Here is a 10,561-nt window from a genome sequence, read left to right as displayed (position 1 = left end):
TTCATTCATTCATTCATATGGTGCTGCGAATAGGTCTAAAATTATATTCAAAGAGGTCTAAAAAAGGTCTTAAAAAGGTCTTACATTTGAGTTGTTGAAACTTGTAGGAACCCTGGATAGAGCAGATATAATGGCATAAAGGTCACATGATGACATTGTTTTCAGAGCCAAAGGAAAATGTCATAATTTTAATTTCAGTGCTGGAAATTAATGTTTGCTGTTTCAGAAATGTTTTTCTATAAAAAGCACTTGGCTGTTATAATATAATATATTATATATCATATATTATTTGTGTGCATTCTGCATTCAGAACATATCCTCAATCCATTCGCAACGTCATCATACTCAGTCAATCAACTAACCAATCAACACCGTGTATACAGTAACACATGGCCATACATGGTCTGATGTCATCACAATGACATCACAATGGTGTGATGGTCTGATGTCATCATATTGTTTCCTCTCTTGCTTTCTCTCTACCTCCTACTGACTTATCATTTTCCTATCTCATGTCGTTCGGTTCCATTCCTCTCCTTATCCTTTTTTTTTGTTGTCTCCATGTTCCCTTTCTTCCCCCCTCTCCTTCTCTCCTCCTCTCCTCCTCTCCTCCTCTCCTTCTCTCCTTCTCTGCCTCTCTGCTCTCTTCATCCACAGCTCGGTTATTAGCAGATGGTAAGTCTCTTCCTGTCAGCGTCTCTGCTGAGGCTCCGCCCTCTTGTCCACTTTTGCTGTGGTTTGGGATCGGAGGGTTCGTTCCCCCAGGCCGAGAGCTGCATGCTGGTGTTAGCCTTTAATAATAATAATAATAATAATAATAATAATAATTCATTATATTTATATAGTGCTTTCTTTTCCGAGGCTCAAAGACGCTGACAATATGGGAGAAACTGAAAACACAGAAACAACAAGCAACAGAAAACATGGGCACATAGAACACAGAGTTAATGGTTAGGGGTAGTTGTATGCATGTCCAGGGGGGGAGAGGGGGTGGCAGGGTTAGGGGAGATGGGTAGGGGTAGGGGAGGTTGTATGCATGTCCAGGGGGGGAGGGGGGGTGGCAGGGTTAGGGGAGATGGGTAGGGGTAGGGGAGGTTGTAAGCATGTCCGGGGGGGGGTGGGGGGGGGTTCACTTTACTATTGATTAGAGCTCAGAGTTTTTCCCAAACATTACTGGTTTGTTTTCTGCCCTCTCTTCCACACTTAATGATTGATTCAAACCGAAAGTTCCGGAATGTTTATTTTTAATTACCTTGGTGATGAATTCTTTGTTACTGTTCAGGGAAAGAATGTCAGAATGTCATTGTGCATAGTGCAGTGGAATGGATGGATAATCCAATTTCAAATATATATGAATATGTCAAGGCTTGTGTGTGTGCTTTCCTCTGTATGTAATTATCTGTTTTAGCCTGTCTTTAGTTTGCAAGCCTGGGTGTGTGAGCGTACATGCGTGTGCTTGTGCTTATCTATCAAGGGGGGACTGAGCTGTGTGATCTTTAATGCAGTTTTAATATTTTGTGACGTTAGAATTATTATGTTCTAAAATTTAGTTTTTTTACATAATCAGATTCATTAGGTGTTTATTAATGCCTGTGTGGTGTTATTTTATTTTTTAATTGACGTTTTTGAGTTAGTAATTCATAAAATACAACGGTTCCATCTCACAAAACATAATGGAATGTAAAAACGTTGACGCTCAATATCTCTGAACTACCCTAAACGGAGATAGAACCTTATAATTCTAAGATCACGATTTAATAGTAAGCGTGTTGTCAGTGTAGACCAGCAGGCTGGGACCGTGTAATAGATGGCAGGGCCTCGCCACCAGGGGGGCCAGGGGGGAGTCAGAGAGAGCAGGGGGAGAGGGATGGACAGAGAGAGAGAGAGCAGGGGGAGAGGGATGGACAGAGAGAGAGCAGGGGGAGAGGGATGGACAGAGAGGCTAGGTAGAGGTGACAGAGCAGAACTGACACGATTATGGCCACTTTGTACAGAGTTTATGGTCTGTGATACAAAGTATGGTACCTCCCCTCCATCCTTGCTCCATACGGAACACGTGAAAACAATAGAATGAAATGCAATAATAATAATAATAATAATAACTTTTATTTGTATAGCGCTTTTCCTGCAAACGTTGCAGGTCAAAGTGCTTTAATCATTATTGAATCATCATTTAATTATTTAGTCATTTAAAGGCAATATTAAAAAGATGGGTTTTTAGTCTTGACTTGAATATATTTGCTGAGGTTGCATCCCTAATGTAAACTGGCAGTGCATTCCACAATTTAGGTGCATTAAAAAAAAGCTCTATTGGGCTGATATGCTAGCAAAAGACCTGAGAGCTCTATTGGGCTGATATGCTAGCAAAAGTTGTCATTTTAAATAGTTGAGCAATGTCAATATCGCCATAGCTGCATGCATTTGAGGGACTAATTGTAAGAGAGGTTTGCTGTGTTTGTGTTTTGACAATTGCCTGCACAAGCATGCACGTTCATCTCAGCTTGTCTTCTTCTAACACAGCTGACAGTGTTACCAGCAGGGTACGGGTGGTAAACAGGGGCAACTAGATCTGTTCTGTGTCCCAGTTTGTTAAGAGTTTATTTGTTTATGTATTGTTTATTTATTGGAAGGACCCCATTAGCTATACCCATATGCATGAGCTACTTTTAGTGGGGTCCACATTTAAAACATACATTCCAAATAACATTTAACATATAAAACATACTTAAATGACAAATATCAAACATTAAAATATATCATACATCATACAATTTTACATTTGGCATAATATAAAACACATATACGTATCTAGTTGGAGTCCACATTTAAAACATACATTACAAGTAACATTTAACATATAAAACATACGTTAAATTACAAATATCAAACATTACCTTGAGTCCCTGCCTTGTCTTCATCTGTGGAGGTCTAACTGATAACCTCCACAAAGCATTACAATTAATTGAATTCTGCTCAGCGGTCACAGCTCAGCTTATTGGTTCACTCTCTCCCTCCCCTCCCCTCCCCTCTCTCTCTTTCTCTCCCCTCTCCTCTCTTCTCTTCTCCCCACCCCCCCACCCCTTCCCCACAGATGGACCAGGGGAAGAGGAAGCCAAACGGATCGCAGAGATGGGCAAGCCAGTACTTGGAGAACACTCCAAGCTGGAGGTTATCATCGAAGAGTCTTACGAGTTCAAGGTGACTAGCGATTCAATATTACGTTTTATCCCCATGGGGCAATTCGATGGAAAAACATGGTTAAAGCGACCACAGCCATTTACTCAGGGCTGTATTCATACATACTGTCCACATAGTGGAACACATAGTCTTAGTCATAGTCTTGTTTGGTTGTAATGTGTTTTTATTTCTTAAAGACAGAGACAGGAAAATAATTGTTGTTGCATGGAATTTGATATCACTGCCATCTTGTGGTGAAGCAGGTGAACTTCATGCCCTGATGTCATAAAGCTCAGGGCATAGGAAAAATCTATGTGTGATGTCAACACTACAACTGATTGTTAACGCCTATTGGTTTTGTCTCTTTATTGTAGAGCACAGTGGACAAGCTCATCAAGAAGACCAACCTTGCGCTGGTGGTGGGCACCAACTCCTGGAGAGAACAGTTCATGGAGGCCATCACAGTCAGTGCAGGTAAAGACCAGCGCTTGCATGGCTCCACCTCTAGGGGGCGCTACTTAGTTCCAGAGAGCTTTAAATGTGACAGATTTAAATGTTGTTGAACAAACAACAACAGGGAAAATGTTTTTGCTTAACAATCTCCTATTTCCAAAAATTCCTATCAGAACCTGTCTTAGGAGTTGAGAGTTTAACCCAGGGGCTTTCTGGGTAGTGTTTAGAGTTAGCCATACCTGAGACACGAGAGTAGTGAAGTTGTGGTTACACTATGCTGTTGCACTGTTATGCTATTGCTGCTGCTCTGACATTCAAAGTTGGGAAGTAAAACGTCCGACTCGACAACCTGTCTACCGTCTCCTCGTTTCTACTCACTCCCACAGTTTCATCTTTATTATGATGTTCTCTATATGTAAAGCACTTTGTGACCCTTGGTCTGGGAAAGGTGCTGTACAAATACATTTTACTTACTTACTTACCTACCCAACCACTGCCGTCTCAAGCACTGTTCAGACCTTCACTTGAAGGCCTCTGCCTCGTCACTTGAAATATTTAATCCAACGGCACTCTTTATTTTTTCATGAGGCCCCCGCTGAAAAATGTATCATGCACCTCACATTCTCTGACACTTTGAATCATCACCCCCCCCCCCCCCGGCTTCAGCAGGGCGCCAAGGGAGTCACCTGATGATGCCCGCCGTTATCAGGCTGCACTGGCGGACTTAGGGGGGGGGGGCAGGGGAGGCGACCGCCCCTCCTGGTGCCCCCACGGTTGAAAAACGTCTCGTTTAAGTGCCATTTTGAGTGGCAAAATGAGAGGACGTGCCCTATTGGTGCCCGTCCAATGGTCTAAACTTGACCATGTGCCCCCACAGTTGAAAAACGTTGCACTAAAGTGCCCTTTTGAGTGGCAAAATTAGAAGATGTGCCCTATTGGCTGCCCTTCCAATGGTCTAAACTTGACCATGTGCACTGATGGGGTCCCATGTTGTGCAGTAGGTGCCCTTTTTTTATTTTCGCCCCCCCTGCCCTTCAAACAGCCTGAGTCCGCCACTGTCAGGCTGCATGACCTCTGCTGACAGACCCACATACCTTGTTCAGCTGCTCTCTCAGTAATCAAGTTCAACTTCACTAGTGAATAATAATGGAAGGACACAAGACACATCATCCTTTAGAAGTATGTCAGGGTTCCCGCGCTGGTCTTAAAAAGCCTTTAAGTCTAAAATCCAGCATTCCAACTTATAAGGCCTAAAAAGGTCACAAATTCCAGTTATTTGGTCTAAAAATGAGGTGCTAGGTCTTAACAAATGAGATCCTGCAAGGAAATCAATCCGACCACATCTATTTTACGTGGAAATTAATAAAGCTGGAACCCCAAAAAAGCCAATTCGCTTCCTTTTTTGTCCGTATGGCAGCGAAATCCCTAATTTCATCACCTCGAGGATGCCCAAAAACGATCATATGGTGTCGCGAATAGGTCTAAAATTCTATTCAAAGAGGTCTAAAAAAAGGTCTAAAAAGGTCTTAAATTGGACTTGTTGGAACGTGTAGGAACCCTGGAGAGAGAGAGAGAGGCTGTGAGGCTCTAGCAGTGTTGAAAGGTGACAGTCCCACTTAGTATAGTTGTGTTGTCGTTCCTTCTCTCGCCTCTATCTCAGCATGGGGGTCAGTCATTGGTCCCCTCAGAGTTGATTATACAACGTGACGTTAGAATTATAAGGTTCTATCTCCATTTTTGTCAAAATATTGTTTTTTACATAATCTGATCCATTAGGTGTTTATTAATGCCTGTGTGGTGTTATTTTTAAAGTGTTGACATTTTTTTTGTTAGTAATTCATAAAATACAAAGGTTCCATATCACAAAACATGAATGTAAAAACTTTGACGCTCAATATCTCTGAACTACCCTAAATGGAGATAGAACCTTATCATTCTCAGCTCACGACATGACAACCAGGATGTCACTTTGAAATACACCCATGTTTTTGCCATGAAAAATAAGTCAATGTGCCATTGTAAGTAAAAAACAAATCGCTTCCTCCCCCTTTCTTTCCCCTCCTTTGCCATATGCCACTATTTATCTTCCCAAATCCCTCCATCTATTCTTTCCTCTTTGTCATTTTCTCTTCTACATTTCATTCTTCCATCCCTGGCATCCTCTCTTACTTCTCTCCTTTCACTGTCCCACTCTGCTTCCTCTCTTCTACTTCCCCCTGTCCTCTCCTCTCCATCCCCCTGTCCTCTCCTCTCCATCCCCCCTGTCCTCTCCTCTACATCCCCCTCTCCTCTCCTCTCCATCCCCCTGTCCTCTCCTCTACATCCCCCCTGTCCTCTCCTCTCCATCCCCCTGTCCTCTCCTCTCCATCCCCCCTGTCCTCTCCTCTACATCCCCCTCTCCTCTCTTCTACTTCCCCCTGTCCTCTCCTCTACATCCCCCCTGTCCTCTCCTCTACATCCCCCCTGTCCTCTCCTCTACATCCCCCCTGTCCTCTCCTCTACATCCCCCCTGTCCTCTCCTCTCCATCCCCCCTGTCCTCTCCTCTACATCCCCCCTGTCCTCTCCTCTACATCCCCCCTCTCCTCTCCTCTCCATCCCCCCTGTCCTCTCCTCTACATCCCCCCTCTCCTCTCCTCTCCATCCCCCCTGTCCTCTCTTTGATCTTGTAACCTACGCCCCCCACTCCTTCCCCCCCACTCCACCCTCACTTCTCCCTAGGAGATGAGGATGAGGACGACTCAGGAGAAGAAAGGCTTCCCTCCTGCTTCGACTACGTCATGCACTTCCTCACCGTGTTCTGGAAGGTTCTGTTCGCCTGCGTCCCGCCCACCGAGTACATGAACGGCTGGGCCTGCTTCATCATCTCCATCGTCATCATCGGCCTGCTCACCGCCGTCATCGGCGACCTGGCCTCCCACTTCGGCTGCACCATCGGCCTGAAGGACTCGGTTACCGCTGTGGTGTTTGTGGCCCTGGGCACATCTGTCCCAGGTGAGCCCTGGAGAACTGTGTGTGTGTGTGTGCGTGCGTGCGTGCGTGCGTGCGTGCGTGTAAGAGTGAGAGTGAGAGTGAGAGTGTTTGTGAGCATGTGTCTGGTGTGTGTGTGTGTGTGTGTGTGTTTCTCTGTGTGTGTGTGTGTGTGTGTGCGTGCGTGCGTGCGTGCGTGCGTGCGTGTAAGAGTGAGAGTGTTTGTGAGCATGTGTCTGGTGTGTGTGTGTGTGCGTGCTCGTGCGTGTGTGTGTGTGCGTGCAGTGCAATTCAATAACTAAAGTGTCAAGAAAACCTCAAACATGACATCATGACTTACATAATTTCAAGGTGAATCACTTCACCATCATCCTCATGTAGTCGTGTATTGAACACTTCCCTTCCTCTCTTTCTCCAGACACCTTCGCTAGCAAGGTCTCGGCCGTCCAGGACACCTACGCCGACGCCTCCATCGGCAACGTCACCGGCAGCAACGCGGTCAACGTCTTCCTGGGCATCGGCGTGGCGTGGTCCGTGGCGGCCATCTACTGGCACATGCAAGGCAAGCCGTTCGTGGTGCCGGCCGGCTCCCTGGCCTTCTCTATCACACTGTTCACCATCTTCGCCTTCCTGGGGGTGTCCGTGCTGCTGTACCGGCGCCGGGCCCACATCGGAGGAGAGTTGGGCGGGCCCCGGGGCCACAGACTGGCCACCTCCGCCTTCTTTTTCAGCCTGTGGCTCCTGTACATCCTCTTCTCCAGTCTGGAAGCCTACTGTCATATAGAGGGCTTCTAAGACCCCCAACCCAACCAGGACTTCGGACTTCCTTCCAGCCCCCCCCCCCCCAAACAAGAGGTTCAAAGTACAAGTTTAGAATAAGAGTGGGACTCTCTCTCTGTGTGGAATTAGGGTTTTGTCTAGAAGGGATGGGAAGGAAGGGAGGTAGCGTCAGGGGTAACTATCGAGCCCCGTCAACCCAACCCAACCCCCACCCTCTCTCTCTCTCTCAACCCCCTCTCTAAGAGCACTCAGGTGTGTCCAGCCGGCTCCTCCTGGGGGGTCTTTCTGACCCACATGGGTGTGCTTACAGTTGGGGTTGGGATATATATCAGTGTTACAGCTATAGAGGGTGGCGCCCTGCATTCCACAGGAAGTGACATCAGTCTTAAAGCTGGAGAGATCTGAAGTTATCAGAAGAAGTCTATATTTTTCTCAACAACCTGATGAGAATGACTTTTTTTAATATACGAAGTATTTTGGGGATAAAAATACAAAAATGATACAAAAAGAGGAATCAAAGAACTATTTTCTGATCCACATAAAAGGATAATAATAATAATAATAATTTAAAAAAAGATATCATAATGGGAAATATGTTGTTGAATGGACAATTGAATGGGACTCATAGGATTTATTTTTTATTTGCATAGTTGCATAGGAACCGTTGCAGAGTTTTCAGATTTCACAGGCCAAGAGGAGGATCAGCGGTGACATACTGGGTACCGGCGGACGAATCACCAAGAAAACATCCGTGGAGAAGAAGGAGAGGGAGAAGGAGAACATTATCAAACTGCCCTGAACATTACTTCCGCACTATATCTACAATATATATATATATAATATATTTCCATATTTTCTGTATATTTTGAATATTTGTTTCAATGTGGTCACATTCAGCGGGGGGTGGGGGGGTGGGGGGTCATCTACTGGAACGATGTCTTCTTCATGTTTTTAAGAGATATATATCTTACCTAGTTAAAGAACAGCATTGTATTTTATTTATTAATATCTTGCTCTCACTAAGTTTTCACATTTTGAATATCAGAAATCCCAAAATGTGTTGCTGCAGAGAATTACATAAAACCAGAGATATTTTTATACTGTTCCTTCCATGCACTTTGCTGTATAGTTCTATTTATGGAGACTTCAAACTTGTACAATTGTGCAAAAAGGCCAATATATATAAGACTATGGACTGTATGGAACACCTGTTAACGAAGAAGCAAGTTTTGACAAGCTTTTTTGTTCAATTCATTTGATACAATTCAAGGAAGGTGATTGGAGGAAATCGATGTCAAATAGAGTGTCGTTGGTTTGGTATTGGAGAGGAGAGGCAGGCCATTTAGAATTGGATGTAGAGTGTAATGTGTTGACTGCTGTTCAGTATCCAGCTGCCTGGTCAGTCACCCATGCTCTCTAGGGTTTCTCACTGTCTCAGAGGGAGAGATTTGGGGCACTTGAGAGACTTAGGATGGGTACTTAGGATGGGTTAGGGTCATACATCTACACGATTGGTGCTTTGGTAAGAGAAATACATCATGTATACTGATTTAAAGCTCCCAACAAAATATGTTATTATTTTCTTTGTATAAGTGATATGTTACTCTACTATAGTCAGTAATTGTTGGCACATTTAAATCAGTATAGATCAACCAACGAGGAGGGCTGCTGCAACAACATTCGAAAGAAAACGATGACCTGAAAGCCGCAATGTCAATCTGCACCACTAGGGGGATGTCAGTCTCCAGCCCCTGTGGTTTTTCCCCTGGTTCACTTTGTATAACCCCTGGTTTGGGTGAGTTTTCCTATCCTTGCGCTGAGCAGTGTTGTACATCTGTCCCGTGGCTAACCTCACATCTGCCCTGGCCCTGGACCACACCTGCTCTCCCCTCTCTCTCTCATTCTATTTGTCTCTATTTGTCTCTCTCTCTCTCCCCCCCCCCCCTTTTCTTTTCTCTCTCTCTCTCTCTGTCTGTCTCTCTCTCTGTCTCTCTCTCCCCTTTCTCTCTCTGTCTCTCTCTCTCTCTCTGTCTCTCTCTGTCTCTCTCTGCCTCTCTCTCTCTGTCTCTCTCTCTCTCCCCTTTCTCTCTCTGTCTCTCTCTCTGTCTCTCTCTCTTTCCCCTTTCTCTCTCTGTCTCTCTCTGTCTCTCTCTCCCCTTTCTCTCTCTGTCTCTCTCTCTCTGTCTCTGTCTCTCTCTGTGTCTCTCTCTGTCTCTCTCTCTGTCTCTCTCTGTCTCTCTCTGTCTCTCTCTCTCTCTCTCTCTGTCTCTCTCTGTCTCTCTCTCTGTCTCTCTCTCTCTCTCTCTGTCTCTCTCTGTCTCTCTCTCTCTCTCTCTCTCCCCCCATGCTGAGGGGGTCACCTGAGACCATTGCTGCACAAGATGGAGGGGGAGGTAAAGTAGGCTACACATTATGTACATACTTAAGTATATGTTTACATAAAACAGAGTATAGGACGCGTAACAGGCTGTCAACAGAAGTGTAAACACACCACACTAGTGCGTTTACAAGTCAACATAGGATTACCAGAAGGTCTATGTACTCCTCCATCAAACGGAAGGTCTTAAAGAAACATGTCGTCATCAAGTGACCCCAAATAGGAGGATTCAGTCAGTATATACTGTTTGGTGAAAGAAATTGGAGGAAGAAATTAAAAAGAAATGTAAAACAATCTTAAAATTATATGTATCATGTTTGGGAAATGCTAGTCTTGTTTTTATTCTTTGGTGGCTGATGATGACCATAATATTTGTTTGTTTGTTTGTTTGTTTATTTTCATGATGTTGTCACGTGAGAAGAGTTGAATTGAGATGAACGTCACCAGATAGGCAACTAAAGCATGACGACAGACCAGGGACATAGTGTCTGTGTATTATTGACCTACAACAGTTGTTTTGCAGTTGAGTGTGGCTGAGAAGAGTGTGTATCATGTGTGTACGTGTGTGTTTAAGTCAGGCTGTGTGTATGTGTCCTCCTCACACACACACACACACACACACACACACACACACACACACACACACACCTGTCTGCACAGACTATCTCTCTCACCATGCTGTCGTCTCTCTGTAGGGCATGCCTCCGCTTCGGCCCTTTACTTTGTCTTCAAACTACAAGTCTTAAAAGAAAAAGAATACACAACAGTGCGAGATACCAGTTTCTTTGTGTATTTGGACGGATGTG

The 10,561-nt window shown here is 44.7% G+C and overlaps 1 protein-coding gene across 1 annotated transcript in view; it reads left to right on the top strand.

The window, feature by feature from the left end:
• Positions 1-7,393, top strand: part of slc8a3 (solute carrier family 8 member 3) — a gene marked incomplete at both ends in the record, with an annotated part of 91,757 nt that extends 84,364 nt beyond the window's left edge. Inside the window, 4 exons of the mRNA XM_080534619.1 lie at positions 3,092-3,198; positions 3,552-3,651; positions 6,350-6,622; positions 7,017-7,393. Of these exons, the coding sequence (XP_080390745.1) occupies positions 3,092-3,198; positions 3,552-3,651; positions 6,350-6,622; positions 7,017-7,393 (857 nt within the window). The remainder of the gene's footprint in view (positions 1-3,091; positions 3,199-3,551; positions 3,652-6,349; positions 6,623-7,016) is intronic.
• Between the last annotated feature and the right edge of the window lie 3,168 nt (positions 7,394-10,561).

This window comes from Nansenia antarctica (genome assembly GCF_963989245.1).
Source record: "Nansenia antarctica genome assembly, chromosome: 1".
Taxonomy (NCBI): Eukaryota; Metazoa; Chordata; class Actinopteri; order Argentiniformes; family Microstomatidae; genus Nansenia; species Nansenia antarctica.
The sequence above is the reverse complement of the archived record's forward strand: the minus strand, read 5'-3'. Positions and strand labels throughout refer to the sequence as shown.